The sequence below is a fragment of the Peromyscus maniculatus genome, chromosome 22, assembly GCF_049852395.1.
Source record: "Peromyscus maniculatus bairdii isolate BWxNUB_F1_BW_parent chromosome 22, HU_Pman_BW_mat_3.1, whole genome shotgun sequence".
NCBI lineage: Eukaryota > Metazoa > Chordata > Mammalia > Rodentia > Cricetidae > Peromyscus > Peromyscus maniculatus.
The window spans coordinates 52110451-52126016 of record NC_134873.1 but is presented as its reverse complement, the minus strand read 5'-3'; the positions used below and the strand labels follow the sequence as shown (position 1 = coordinate 52126016).

The 15566-nt window shown below is 45.4% G+C and overlaps 1 protein-coding gene across 2 annotated transcripts in view; it reads left to right on the top strand.

The window, feature by feature from the left end:
* Kcng3 (potassium voltage-gated channel modifier subfamily G member 3) overlaps positions 1-9078 on the top strand; it is a 47111-nt gene extending 38033 nt beyond the window's left edge. Inside the window, exon 2 of one of the 2 annotated variants that reach the window (XM_006990506.4) lies at positions 6820-9078. In XM_006990506.4, coding sequence (XP_006990568.1) covers positions 6820-7465 — 646 coding nt within the window. In that variant the 3' untranslated portion in view covers positions 7466-9078. The remainder of the gene's footprint in view (positions 1-6819) is intronic. The other variant, XM_006990507.4, reaches the window with a different exon arrangement.
* The last annotated feature ends 6488 nt before the right edge of the window (positions 9079-15566 follow it).

Below are 15566 nucleotides of genomic sequence, written 5' to 3'. Positions count from 1 at the left end.
TCAGAGTCATTCCCAGAAGTGCCTTCTGTCGTGAAGGATCGGCCAGCGACTAGTACTGGCTGGTGTCTGCAGGCCGTGGTGAAGGTCCTCTAGGACCCGAGAGAGGAGGGCTTTGTACATTGTAACTTTTCCCGAGTTTCATGCAGACCTTCACTTGGCTCATGGTTTTTCAGCAGGGAAGTCCAAAACACACAGCACCGGTGTATCAAAGGCCTTCAAGCTTCCTCACTACGTGGCAGAAGCCAAGAAAGAAAATTGAGCCATTCTTATCCTCAGGGGCCCCACTCCTGAGGTAATAAACTATGAATGAGTTTAGAAGCTGTGGACATGAAGATACGGAGACGAACCGTTTCATATGAACAGTGGACACTCATAGGAATCATCAGTGTTATTAGATGTTCACACAGCTCTAAAGGCCTGTAGGTCTGGGCTTTGTTCCCTGTACCTCTGTGGTCCCTGTTAGTGTGACCTTGGACAAGATAGTTAACCACCAGCGTCGGGCTTTGTCATCTATACACACTTCCTAGAATTCTGGGAAGAGTATTCAAGATGATGTCTATACAGTGCTCAGCACAGTACCCAACCAAAAGGGCCTCAGTAACTTGGCAGTGATTTGTTTGTGTGTTTCTGTTTGTTTGTTTTTAGTGCAGTTAGAATAGGCTTCCGAGGCGAGCTCTTCTTCCACAGTGTCCCCCCGTTTGCATTTGGTGGAAATAGCCTTCAGAAGCACGCCATTGTTTGCCACGGTGCTCGGCCAACGGTGCAGACTTTCCCCCGTGGTTGCTGGTGCTTTGGTGAGAGCCCTTTGGAAACCCTTGGAAGCTGGGGGATTTGGGCAGGCTTCAGGTGTTTGTTGAGGGAGGTCGCCTTGGCGTGAGCCACGGTAGAAAGCAGTGCCTGGGGTGCCTGGCTGATCCATCCCTTCAGTGCTAATCTGGAGAGAATTCATCCGACTTAGGGGGGCAGGCGGTGAAGCCCCCAGGACCTCATTACAGACAAGCTTTCAATTCCCGTACTGAAAGATTATTCCACATCGTTTGAATTTCCTCCTTTTTAATCTAAGCAACTTGGGCTGCTGGTGGAAATAATTAGTCAGAAAATGTTCTGGTATTTTGGGCACAATTAAGAATTTTGCTCTTCTGAAAGTGATAGATCTTAGGATTTTATAAAGAACTGATGGGGCCCCGGGAACGCAGATACCGGTACTTGCTGGCTGGGGCTCCCCCATCAAAGGAGGAGAATGCGAGCTTCTTGCTGTCAGGTACAGTGCCCTGCTGGCTAGAAAAGACACGTCATCCAGTAGTTAGAAAGCAGACGCATTTTATCCAACAGCAAGTGTCAGAACTGAAATTGTTACAGGTTGCTGATCCTTTACCTGAAATGCTCGAGACCCAAAGTGGTTTGGCTTTCAGGCATTCCCTCCACATTTCCATACATGTAATAGGTTATCCAAGGGTGACCCTGAAATCCACTTCTGTTTTCTATATATCTTATGCACACGGCCTGGAGGTGATCTTTTACTATACTTTTAGTGATCTTCCGGTTTTTGTTTTGTTTTGTTTTGTTGTTTTTTTCGAGACAGGGTTTCTCTGTGTAGTTTTGGTGCCTGTCCTGGATCTTGCTCTGTAGACCAGGCTGGCCTCGAACTCACAGAGATCCACCCTTCTCTGCCTCCTGAAATCTGGGATTAAAGGTGTGTGCCACCACCGCCCGGCATATTCTTCAGATTTAGGTGGTCATCGGGTACTACAGTGTCTTCCTGGAGTTCCTTTTGAGTGCGCAGTTTACTGCTTGCTGGATTCACTGGTTCATTACCGACCAAGGACGGCAAGCAAGGTAGATGTCCCAGGGCTCAATACAACAAAGATTTAGTTATTGATCGTGTACCGTGTCTAGTCTGGGTCAGGGTGGGAAGTGCCTATGCTCTGTGCGCAGTGAGTCAGGGAATAGAGCTGGTGGAGGTCCTCCATCCTGTGGTGGACCAGAGAATGTGGCTCCCAGGCTACCACAGCAGGGCAAGAATGCACACCCACGCCTCTCTGCTCCTGTCCTCATTGCCCATTGGTTAGAACAGGTCACATGACCCTGCCCACCCTCAAGGAGTCTAGAAATATGGGAAATGTAACTGGGTAGACATGATATTATGTTATGCTTGTTTAAGCAGTGTATTTGAAAACTGTCCTTTGGGGTTCTTCATCTCTTCCAAGATTTATGACCCACCAGTAGTCTGGCGAGGACAGGAATGCTTCTGTCAATCAAAAAGTCCACGAGTAGAGCCAGCCACATATCTTAGCTGTGACGTCATCTGCTCATCTCCCTCACCAGGACATTAGGTGACTGTGGTGGGCTGGCCCAGCTGTGACGTCATCTGCTCATCTCCCTCACCAGGACATTAGGTGACTGTGTGGTGGGCTGGCCCAGCTGTGACGTCATCTGCTCATTGCCCTCACCAGGACATTAGGTGACTGTGGTGGGCTGGCCCAGCTGTGACATCATCTGCTCATCTCCCTCACCAGGACATTAGTTGACTGTGTGGTGGGCTGGCCCAGCTGTGACGTCACCTGCTCATTGCCCTCACCACGGCATTAAGTTACTGGTGGGCTGAAAACACCGCCATTCACTCCAGAAGACACAGCCAAGGTCCTGATGCCCCGGATGGGGCCGTCTTAGGTCTGTCATGACCACTCACTCAACTTGTGCACTGTAGTGTGGAAACAACCACAAGCAGACTAGTTTGGCTGCCTTCCCGTAAGAGCGTGTATGGCCGCAGAAATTCTAGTTTCCTAGAGTTACTACATGTCATGGAATCTAATTTTTTTTTCTTTTCTCTCTTCCCCCTCCAACCATTAAAAAATGTCATTAAAAAAAAAGAAGGACTGCCGGATGAAGGATGGATTCAGACCGCAGGCTATAGCTTGTTCTCTCCTACGGCAAACGTTTATAGGCCAAGCCGGTGGATGGTTTTCCAAGACTGAGAAGTAGACAGACTTGATCTGACACTTTACATGCCCTGCGGTATCTCCATCGTGTGCGGGGAGATGAAAGGCCTGGAGCAAGTGACATAGGTCATGGAACAGAAAATAGCAGATGAAAATATTCTCAGCATCCTTTCACATGGGACTGCGGCTCCCATCTGTCAGCGAGGCCGAGAGCTCCGCGTTCCATGGGGCTTTACCTTGGGGTGCTGTGGGCACTGCCTGGGTTGTTAGAGGGAATAGTTAGGCGAGATCTAGCAAAAATTTCTCCCAAGTCTAGGATTTATCCTACAGTTATATTTGCAAAAATGTGAACTGATGTAGAACTACGCAAGAAGATTCAGCAGGGCCTAGTAGCCTGTTCTTGTCATCCCAGCATTCAGGAAGCCGAGACAGGAGGATTGCTGTGAGTTTGAAGCCAGCCTGAGCTACCCAGTAAGTTCTAGACCAGCCTAGGCTACAGTGTGAAAGCCTGTCTCAAAAAATAAAACACATGGGGCTGGAGAGATGGCTCAGCAGTTAAGATCACTGGCTGCTCTTCCGGAGGTCCTGAGTTCAATTCCCAGCAACCACATGGTGGCTCACAACTGTCTACAGTGGGATCTGATGCCCTCTTCTGGCAGAAAGGCATACATGCAGACAAAGCACTCACATACATTAAATAATAAATACATTTTAAAAAAATGAAACACATAACACAGGTACAATATAATTTGCACCCTAGTTTGGGGAGCCAGGGATTAGAAACTGCCTAGACATCTAGAAATGTCCAAGTGGAATGCCTGAGCCGGTCATATACAAACATTCAGGCATTCTGTGGAACCATGTTTAAAAAGTGAGGAAACTTTAAAAATTTTTTAAATTTGTGTTGCTTTGAAGATAGGTCGACCTTGAACCCCCTTCCTGATCCTTCTGCTTCTACCCCCCAATTGCTGATATTAGTATGCCCGTGTGTGTGTGTGTGTGTGTGTGTGTGTGTGTGTGTGTGTGTGCGCGCGCGCGTGCGCGTGCGCGCTCCCCATCTTCTCTATTTCTTTTTCTTTTTTTTTTTTTTTTGAGACAGGGTCTCAACATGTAACCCATGCTCGCCTGGAACTCACAATTCCCCTGCCTCACTTTTCCTGCAAATGCCATTGTAAGGAGTCTTTCTCTGTCCTGCCAGCCAGCTCCCAAATAATGACAGAGACTTCTTATTAATTATGAAAGCTTGACCTTAGCTTAGGCTTGTTCCTTTTTTTTTCCTTTTTGGTTTTTTCGAGACAAGAGTTTCTCTGTGTAGCTTTGGAGCCTATCCTGGAACTTGCTCTGTAGACCAGGCTGGCCTCGAACTCACAGAGATCCACCTGGCTCTGCCTCCCGATTAAAGGCGTTCGCCACCACCGCCTGGCAAGGCTTATTTCTAACTAGCTCTTATAACTGAAATCAACCCATTTTTATTTATCTACATGCTGCCACATGGCTGGTGGCTTTTACCTCTCCTCCTGTATGCCCTGCTTCCTCCGTGACTGGCTGGCGACCTGCCCATTTCTTCTTCCAGAGTACTCTCTGTCTAAATATCTGATGTGTGACCCCTGTGACTCACAGAGCCACTGGTGTCGTGGGTAAAAGCATTTGCTGCAAAGGCCTGGGAACCTGAGTACAGATCCTCAACACCCATGTGAAAAGCTGGTCATAGCTGTGCACACACATGTAATTCTAGTGTTGGGGGGTGGGGTGGGCAGAAACAGGAGGAGCGAGGAGGTTTGCTGGCCTGTGTCCGAGCTCTAGGTTCAGCGACAGACGGTGTCTCAAGAGAATTAGGTAGAGAGTAATATATAGGCACATGGATGCATGCACCACCACCACCACCACCACCCCCGGTCCTTTAGGTACCCTTCCCATCCCCCCACTGAGAAAACATTATTCACTGACTTGAAAGAAATGATCCCCCAAGAGATGCTGAGGACACAGACTACGGATATTACTTGTTTATAGCATACATAAAATAACTCTGTAAGGGTTCGTAAGAAACTATTTCTTGCCTCTGGGGAGGGGAACTGGGGCGTTTGGAAACAGGATTAGAGCGAGACCATCTGACTCTTTGAGTCTCCCTGGCTGGTCCTTAACTTAGGAGCTAGAGTGATGCTCCTTCCTCACCATCCAAGCTTCCGGGTGAACAGGCACATGTTGCTGGGCCAGGCTGAGATTTTTCTGGGGTCTACAGGCACACATCACCATGCCTGGCTGAGAGAGATTTCTCTTTCTGTATTCTTGTTTTGTGTTTTGTTTTTTGGGGAGTAGAGGTGGTATGTTTTATGAGGCCCAGGGTGGTTTCTCACTTGCTACGTGCAGAGGCCAGCCATAAATTCCTGATCCTCTTGCCTCCACAAGTTCTGAGACTACAGGTGTGTGTCAAAACGCCTGGCCAGCTTTGTAGTTTTGAGCCATATGAACATGAATATTTACTCAAAAAATAAGTACAAATTTATAAAGTTCATCTTCCTGGCCCTGGAAAGCTGCGTAATAAGGAAACCCGGTTAATTGTATTTACTCATTTTCAAGCGGCGTTCAGGGCAGCTTGGGTTCTGTGGTGTGAACTTAAGAGTAGTTCTTTTTCATAATACTGTTGACCTGCTTCCATCCACCCCCTTGATTATGTGTGGAAAGTGAATAACATAATACCAACACTAACTTTAACTTGGAATTAAAATGTTTAAGTCAGTTTGCAATTACCCCTGGATTAGCTGCTCTTCCAGGCCAGAGCTTCCTAACCAGTATGCTAAAATTGGATTTCTTCAGCCTCAGAGTGCAGATGGGGATGAGGGTGGGGGGGGGGGTGGCTGGAGCCTTCCAGCAGCTGCTTCTTTCTAAGAAGCCTGCCCCTTGTCTCTAAGATGCTCTGCAAATGTCATTTTCAACATGGGCAGTGGTATGGGAACTTTGAGAAATAATGGCACTTGTTGCTCTTCCAGAGGACTCGGGTTGGATTCCTGTCACCCACATGGTGGCTATAAGTCCAGGCATCTATAACTGCAGGTGTTTCTAACTCTAGTTCAAGGGATCTGATGACCTCTTCTGGACAGTGTGGGTACTGCACACATATGGTGCACATACATATATGCAGGCAAACACCCATACACAAAAAAGAAAAATAAATAAATCTGTATGCTGAATAAAAATCATTATGAAAGTAAAAGACCAAGTAGTTGTGGTCTTTGGGGAGATCTTAGTAATGGTTTGGCCCAGCCCAGGGTCCTTAGCCTGTTTTCCAGACTGAGGGAAGTGGACCAGGAACTTCTCTGTAGTGTTCATTCACGCAATCCGTAAAAGCTACCCCCGCCTCAGTGTCTCCCCCTGCCTCAGTGTCCCCCACACAAGCCTCCTGGGGGAGGGATGTAAAAGAAGAGTCACATTTTAGGACATTTTTCCACTTTCTAGGAACAAGACCTTCCTGTCCCATCCTCCATTGCTGAACCCATAGTTGGGAACCATTGTCCTCAAAGAATATGTGAGATCTCACGTGGTTAGATCAATTTAAGCTAAGTTCACACCACCAAAGAGGAGAGAGATTTTTTTTTCAAGTGCTAATGATGGGTTAAAAACAACAACAACAACCAACCTACTTCTTCTAAATAGTGTTTCCTGTAGGCTAAGGCATCAGAACTTTTTGAAATTCAGTTATCATTGTAGTATTATTGTCGTGTTGCGTCCTGGTGGGTCTGGTGATGTGAACACTGTCTGTTCTTCATGTTTTCTGGAAAAGTGACTGAATTAATATGTCAGTGTAGTACTATCTGAAGAATCAGAGAGCTATTAAAATGCTTAAAAATAAAATGATCAATTCTCCCTTTGTATCCCTTGACAGGATAATTGAAGCTATCTGCATAGGCTGGTTCACCGCCGAGTGCATCGTGAGGTTCATCGTCTCCAAGAACAAGTGTGAGTTTGTCAAGAGACCCCTGAACATCATTGACTTACTGGCAATCACGCCCTATTACATCTCTGTGCTCATGACAGTGTTTACAGGCGAGAACTCGCAACTCCAGAGGGCTGGAGTCACCTTGAGGGTACTCCGGATGATGAGGATCTTCTGGGTGATTAAGCTTGCCCGGCACTTCATTGGTCTACAGACACTGGGCTTGACTCTCAAGCGATGCTACCGGGAGATGGTTATGTTACTTGTCTTCATCTGTGTTGCCATGGCAATCTTTAGTGCACTTTCTCAGCTTCTTGAACATGGGTTGGACCTGGAAACATCCAACAAGGACTTCGCCAGCATCCCCGCTGCCTGCTGGTGGGTGATTATCTCCATGACGACAGTTGGCTATGGAGATATGTATCCTATCACGGTGCCTGGAAGAATCCTTGGAGGAGTTTGTGTTGTCAGTGGGATTGTTCTGTTGGCATTACCTATCACTTTCATCTACCATAGCTTTGTGCAGTGTTATCACGAGCTCAAGTTTAGATCGGCTAGATATAGTAGGAGCCTCTCGGCTGAGTTTCTGAATTAATGTGTTGCAGATCGGTCCTTGCTCACCCTTCCTTTGGTTGAGAGTTGACGCTGCTTCTTATCCATGTGTTTCTTCTCCCCGGGGTGAGCCGAGTAGTGGCATTGTCATGCTGGTGGGGAGAGTGACACCCTTCCCAGATGAAGGGGTAAAGGGACCTACGTTCAGGGTAGACAGGACCGGGACCTCACACGCCGAGAGTAAGCTTTAAGACCTGGCGCTCTTGGTCTTGGCTCTCGCAGTTCCGTGGTGGGATGTTGTTAGGCACATTATTTGAACACTTGAAAGCAGAAATACACCATTCTCCAAATGCTTTCCCGTCTTAACGAATTCAGAAGAGGCTTGGAACTTACAGTGTTATTTTTGAGACTAACATTTTCGTTTCTAAATGTTTTATAATTTCTCATATCAATGTCAGAAGTATCCTGGAAACATATGTCACATGTGGGAACTGTTTAACAAATACTTTAAAAAGTTGGCCCAAATTTAAACTGTATCGTGGAGCTAGAGACAAGCAAAAATATTATTTGAAAAACTTTGCACACTTCTGGATCTGCAGTTTAATTTTTGTGCCCGGCGCTTCCCTTATCTTAACAACTTCATGGAACCTTAAGTGTGTTTCCTCTTCCTAGTTAGGCTCCCCACTTCCCTGAAATAACTTCCAAAGAGTATGTGACAACGGAGAGCGCTCGTGTTGTTTAGTGTTTTGTTGGGTGATATTAGAATCCATTGCCGTGACTAGGCCCCAAGAGTCCTAACATTCAGATAGCCAAGAATTTCTAACATAAAATGATAATAGAAATAGTTTGATATTCTGATATTCTCAACGTTAGACCCCATAGTTCTCTTCTGCAGCTCTTCACCCTCCCTCAGTACCATGAGTTTAAAAGATGAAAAGATATTTATTTAGCCTTTGGCACAACAATCACACTTGTGTGTTGTTTAGGTTGCCATAAAAGGAGAAATGTTACTATCTTAGTTCAGTGTCACCAAGTCAACCCTAAGCCAGCTGTAAGCAGTGCAGACAGCATTATTTCTCCTGATTCCCCAACACTGTGAATCACAGTTAGACCAAAATTCTTGCAAGGGTCTCAGGCAATCATGAACTCTGTCTAGATCGCTAGTGTTAGGCTGTGCAGAAGTGATGGCCGCTGAGTGCTAAATTTTCACACTATGAATTAGACTGTTGAATTTTCAACAAATCTTAATAAAGAAATCATGTGAATGCACACAAGAATCAAAGTCACCGACTCACCAGTAATTTAGTTTGCATACTGTGATTATCAGGGGTGAAGGAAGTGGGCTGGGGCCTGGATGTGCGTTTCAAAGAAAGAGTTGCCAGAAGTGTCCACTAAAGGAATATTAGCCATCCGTCAGCTTTCACCATTACGGGTAGAGACGCCAAGGCAAGAGAGAGAGTGCACTAATTAAGGAGTGAGGGATGAAATCTTCGCCTCCTGTAAGCAGGCCCAGTGGTTTCTTCTGCCCACACCTCCAGGTTTGGCAGGAACTGCCATGAGCCACACTTCTTTCTTGTTGCCATGATCAGGTAATAATAGCAAAACCATTTCCTGTTCCCTAATTCCCTTTTCTGAATTCATGTGCTACTGGCCATTAAAAAAAAAAAAAAAATCTCGCTATTTCTTTCCCATTGCCTTCATTGGTGTGCTGAAACTTCACACACTCGATTGTTATCTATGTATTTTTGTTGCATTTTAACTGAACATATGGCATAGTTTTATTTATTTTTAAGCTTTGTGATTTATGCAAATCGTATGCAGATGATAGCTCATCTATATTATTAGTAAGAATATGGTAACCTTTCATTTTACTGGCACTGGGATACTTAATGTGAATATGTATTACCTCTCTAAGCAACTTAGTACTCTTGTGAGCTGGGGCTCTCGCGGGCACACACACACATTGCCATATCCTCACAGTGTGTATTACGGGCGGGCTGATGTGTGGCAGAACCTGATAGGAAGAGACAAAGATGGACATGCCTGGACACGCACATGGTTAGCCACACATGAGATTCCACCCACTAACTCTGAGATGCTTGTAGGTAGCAAGTGATGACGCTTGGCTTTTCACAGGGGCTGGTTTTCATCAGTTCAGCCACCTGTTTATAAACAAGGAGATGAGACATGATAAACTGGTTCACTCATAAATGAGAAAATACAACAGAGTTGGTTTGCCCTGTAAGGATATTGTAGCTTGTTAGGGACAGGCATTTTACAGTTTTCTCTGAGTGTTACTGAATTTTTTTGTTGTTTTAATTATTTATTTATGTGTTTATTTTGCTTTTTTGGAGATAGGGCCTCTTGCTGTGTACATAAGGCTGACCGTAAACTTGTGACAATCCTCCTGCCTCTGCCTCCCAAGTGCTAAAATTACAGGTGCATGCCACAGCATCCAGCTGCTTTAAAAAACAAACACAGAGAAGATGGTTCAGTGTTTGAGTGCTTACTGTTCTTGCAGGACACTGGATGGAGTTCAGTTCCTAGCACCCACATGGTTGCTCACAGCTGTCTGAAACTCCAATTCCAGGGGGATCTGGAGCCCTCTTCTGGTCTCTGTAAGCTTCTTCACACATATAATGAACATATACTCACAGGTACACACACACACACACACACACACACACACACACACACACACACACAAATTTTAAAAATAAATCATTTTTTAAAATTGCAGGGTGGGTATCTTCTCCTTAGATGTATTTCAGCATTCTTCACAGTTCGGTCTTCATGGCAGAAATGCTTTCATGAGGATCCACAACACTGAGGAGGGAAAGATGCCCAAGTCTTTATTGTGAGTTTGAGCCTATGTGATTGATCACTCTTACACGTAACTTAATTTGTATTCCCTGAAACAAGGGGGTAGGAAGACTGGAAAAATAAAATTAGGGAGTACATGTGAAAGTGAACATATAACTCAATAAATTCCCTTTCTTGTTGTTTTTGTTTGTTTGATTCTTTTTCAAGACAGGGTTTCTCTGTGTAACAGTCCTGGCTGTCCTGGAACTCACTCTGTAGACCAGGCTGGCCTCGAACTCAAGAGATCCACCTGCCACCTGAATGCTCAGATTAAAAGCGGGCACCACCACACCCAGGTCTTTTTGTTTTTGTTTTGTTTTGTTTTAATTATTATTATTTTTGTTGAGTTACTTATTCAAACACTTTCATTTGTTGTTGGAGTTAGTAGTTACATGTGATTGCACATTTGTAAATTCTTATTTAAAAATGTTAAAATCTATTTATTCCTAGTGGCTGTTAGTATATCAAAGTAATACTTTTTTTAAAAAAGTACATTCATTTATTTTACTGTGTGTGTGTGTGTGTGTGTGTGTGTGTGTGTGTGTGTGTGTGTGTGAGAGAGAGAGAGAGAGAGAGAGAGAGAGAGAGAGAGAGAGAGAGAGAGAGAAACAGGAAGGGGAAGAGAGAGAATCTAGGTCAGAGAACAACTTACTTACAGTCTTCTGTTCTCTGTCCACCATGTGGTTTCTGGGGATTGAACTCAGTCTGTCTCACTTGGCCGCAGTCCCCTTTACGGCTGAGCCATCTCCTCAGCCCTTTTCAATCTTTGTGTGCAGATCTTGCCTGCATCTCTTGTGGTCCTGAAGAGTGGAGGTGGGCTGAAGTTGAATGTTGATGTGTGGAGAATTTTCTTAGTCGGTTTGATATTTTCTAGAAGAAGCTTGTTTTCCATTTTTTGTAGAAACAAAAATAACTGAAAGCTCCTAGCTCAGTTATTGAGTTAAGCTTCGCAGCTTCAAACTTAACACCCAGGAGTAGATTATTCCCCCCTGACATAGGTGTGTGTTCTTTGTGTAGTAAAGCAGACCAACCATCCAGTCACATCTGCAGTATCTACAGGCTCACAGGCAGTTAGGACTAAACAGATGTGGAAGGCCTTCTGGTCTACCTTGCCCCGAGGTCTGCACCCTTTACCCCACCCAGACTCTAGTAAGAGCTGAAGTCCACTGGGTTGTGAGTCCGGAAAGGTCATACTCCGTCATTTCAGCCTAGGCAACAGGAAATTGATTCTAGACTCCTTCCTTCTACCCCACTTTGTTTTTAATTTTGCAAAGTTAAAGGTATGGAGGATTTCGTTTAAAAATACTTTCTTCTTTAGGGGCTGGGGAGATGGCTCGGTGATTAAGAGCACTGGCTGCTCTTACCAGTGACCTGGATTCAGTTCCCTAGCATCTACTTGGTTGCCCACAACCCTTCCTAACTCTAGTTCCGGGGGATCCAGTGCCCTCTTCTGGCCTCCAAGGGTACCAGCCACACACATATGGTACACACACACACACACACACACACACACACACACACACACATACATACATATTCTAAAATATATTTTTCTTTATTGCTTTAGAGATTCCTTCCCACTATTATTCTAATTAAAAAGTCATTTTTTTAGAGGCCTTAAGCATCAGAAAGGAGGATTTGGGATTGTACAATGCCTTAGGAAACTTAGACTTTTATTTTAGTTTTGTATGTTTGATTTGTTTGGGTTTTATGAAATAGGATTCTGAGTATCTTAGACCTCTCTCTCTCCCTCAACAAGGTGTATATGATATAGCTCTGGCTATCCTGGAACTCACTGTGGAGACCAAGCCGGCACCAAATTCACAGAGATCTGCCTCCCTCTGCCTCCCGGCCCCAGGCTGGTCTTGAACTAGTGACTCGATGGTGTCTGCCTCCCAAACCCTAAGATGACAGGCATGCACCACCATGTCCGGAAGGAACTCAACACTTTGAAGAGATGTCTTGTCTTTGTTTTTCTTCTTTCTCATGATCCCTCATCTCATTCCCACCCACAGTGCTGAAAACTGACCTCGGTACATGCCTGGCAAACACACCACTGAGCTACCATCCTAGCCCTTCAGTAGACTTTTAGAAAAACTTGAGTGAGTGTGTATGTATGCATGCGCGCGCCTGCAGGCTGTTGGTTGCTGTCATGGTTTTGTTGAGGACAGCCACAGCTGAGCAGGAAGCTTTCATGGAGAACTCTGGACAGGCTCCAATTGGTCAGAGAAAGCTGCACACACTGCTCTGTTTGTTCAGTGAGCCTTCATATGGTGTTTGCTTTTCCTGCCTTTCTAGAGCCCATCTGCCCTGGGGAGAATGGGCATGGCAGTTCTGTTGCGAAAAGAAAGACAAATGCTTTGCCATCCCATTGGCCGTGGAACCTTCCTTAGACTTGTGAACTGTCACTGAGGATGGTGAGGATGTGCTGCTAGGTGACAACTTACTCATACACTTTTAGATTCTCCCAATTCTCTCAGGCATTCCCAGGGAAGCACGATATCCTTTTTTCTCCAACTGGGGATTGAACCGAGCACCTCAAGCATGTTGGTCAAGCACACTACCACTGAGCTACACTTCCCAGGAGTGCACTTTAACTTTTGACCTTTCGGGTAGGCTTAATGGCCAGTTTAGGGAATGGAGTGTGGTTCTCTTCTGCATCTACATTGCCTTCTCCTTTGTTGGTTTTTGGTTTTTGAGACAGAGTCTTGCTGTGTGACCCAGGCTAGCCTCAACTCGGTAACAGTCCTGCTTCAGCCGCCCCCCCCCCCCCCAATGCTGGGATTTACAGACATGCTTTTCACCCAGTTCTTACACTCAAATTTAATTTAGTAGCTCTGGTGGGAATTAAAAAAATGTCATCATGAATCCAATAACCCAAGTCAAAGCATAAACGACATTTAGTGGGTAAAATGACTATTATTTGATGTTTGCCTGCAAAAAATGACTGTCATTACATTCAAGTTAGGACTCTGGCGTCCTCACTGATGCCCAGTCCATTCAAACTAAAACTCTCCATCATTTTGCCACAGAGAGAGATTCCTTCTCTTAGACTTCAATTATTGGTATTGCTGCCAATATCTACAATTCTGCCCATGACAGAGTAGAGGCATTTGCACAGTGTGGATGTTAAAATGCTTTTGTTTTATAAGAAAGGCTGTGTCTTAGGGTTTCTGTTGCTGTAACCCAACACCATGACCATGAAGTAAGCTGGGGAGGAAAGGGTTTATTCAGCTTACACTTCTACATTGCTGTTCAAGATAGTCAGGACAGGAACTTAAGCCGGGCGGGAACCTGAAGGCAGGAGCTGACGCAGAGGCCCTAGAGGGGAGCTGCTTACTGGCTTGCTGCCCCTGGCTTGTTCAGCCTGCTCTCTTCTAGAACCCAGGACCAGCAGTCCAGGGATGGCACCACCCACCACGGGCTGGGCCCTCCCTCACTGATCACTAATTGAGAAATTGCCTTGTAACCGGCTCTCATGGAGGCATTTCCTCAGCAGAGTGAGGCTCCTTCCTCTCTGCTGACTCTAGCTTGTGTCAAGTTGACACAAAACCAGCCAGGAACCATAGTGACAGATTTTTGTTTTTGTTTTCTTTTTGAGACAGGGTTTCTCTGTGTAACAGCCTTGGCTGTCCTGGATCTCTTTTATAGACCAGGCTGGCCTCAAACTCCCAGAGATCCACCTGCCTCTGCTGATGATATTGTAAGTGGAATCCCCAACCCCTCTTTTTTTTTTTTTTTAAGATAAGGTCTCACTGTGTGGTCGTGGCTGGCCTGGAATTCACTGTATTGACTAAGCTGGGCTTGAACTCATGGAGATCCACCTGCTTCTGCCTTTCAATTGCAGGTCTTAAAGGTGTGTACTATCCCACCCAGCTGGTATTGTTCTTGATTTCGTCTTGAGAGTGTTCATTGCTAGTGTATGGTATGATTGTCATATAATGATTTATATCTTCTGGCCTTGGTGAGTTCACCTCATCAGCTCTCACAGCTTTGAAAAGGTTCTTGGGGGTTTTCTGTTACTGTGGTCACAACATCTACAGTGACATAGTTTTACTTCTTTCTTCCCAATCTAGACACTTTCTAATTCTTTCTCTTGCCTAATTGCCCCTGTTGGGACTTGTCAAATGTGCGTGGCTAGTACGACATCCTGTTCTTACTCCTGGTCCCAGAGGGAAGTTTCCACCTTCTGCCATTAGAGTCATCCTGGCAGTGGATCTCTTGGGCTGGGGGATTTTCCTCCTATTCTTTGATGGATGGTGTTTTTATCGAGACAGGATATTAGTTCCTAACAATGTGTTTTCATGAACAGATGGGCAGGCTTTATGGTGAGTCGGGCTGTCCTGCCCTGTGTCAGGAAACATATTTTGCTGATGAGCGTCTCTAAGTCCCTTACAAGGTACTCATCAAGTCGCAGACATAGACGAGCTCGCTAATGGCCTTTAAACAGCCCCTCGATTGATACACATCGAATGGTTTCCGAGTCTGTTAAACTGACTCTTCATTAACCCGACTTAATTTGGGTTTGTGTTCACTTGCCTAAAGACACAGAGACAACTTGGACATAGAAGATACAAGTTGATTTGTTTTTAGTGGTTGGTTCCTTTGAATGCTTTTCTATTACCTAACCTTGGATTCTCAGAGTCAGATGAGCTGGGTGCGGCTGTCGTCACCCTGAAAGGTCAGAGCGCTCTCTCTCTTTCTCTCTTTCTCTGTCTCTCTGTCTCTCTCTGTCTCTCTCTCCCTCCCTCTCCCCTCCCCTCCCTTCCCCTTCCCTCCCTTCCCCTCCCCTCCCCTCCCCTCCCTTCCTCTCCCCTCCTCTCCTCTCTGTACATTTTAGGGATGCCTCCATAGGAAGGCTAAGAATTGAGCTTCCTAGTAGAACTGAAATCTGTATTTGTCTGTAGTATATTTTTTACAAAGGAAACATGTTGCTGAGTTCTAAGTGCTGGGGGAGGGAGGTCTCAAAAAAAAAAATAAGACTTAATAGTTAACCTGCCTGGCGTGGGGAGGTCATTGCCTTAGGGGAAAAAAATTAAGCTGAATGTGGGTACATTTACCCATACCTGGGTAATTTTTCCTTCTCATTGTGTGCTGGTAGGGAACAATTGCTTCATGGGTGTTGTTTCCACGTGCAGTTGTTATATGCTGTAATCCCAACGCTCAAAAGATCAAGACAGGAGGATTCCAAATGAGCGAACAACCTGGTCAACATAGACAGGCGTTGTCTCAAGCCATGGAAAGGGTAGCCACTGTTTCACCCGTGGGGTGCACAGAGGAGG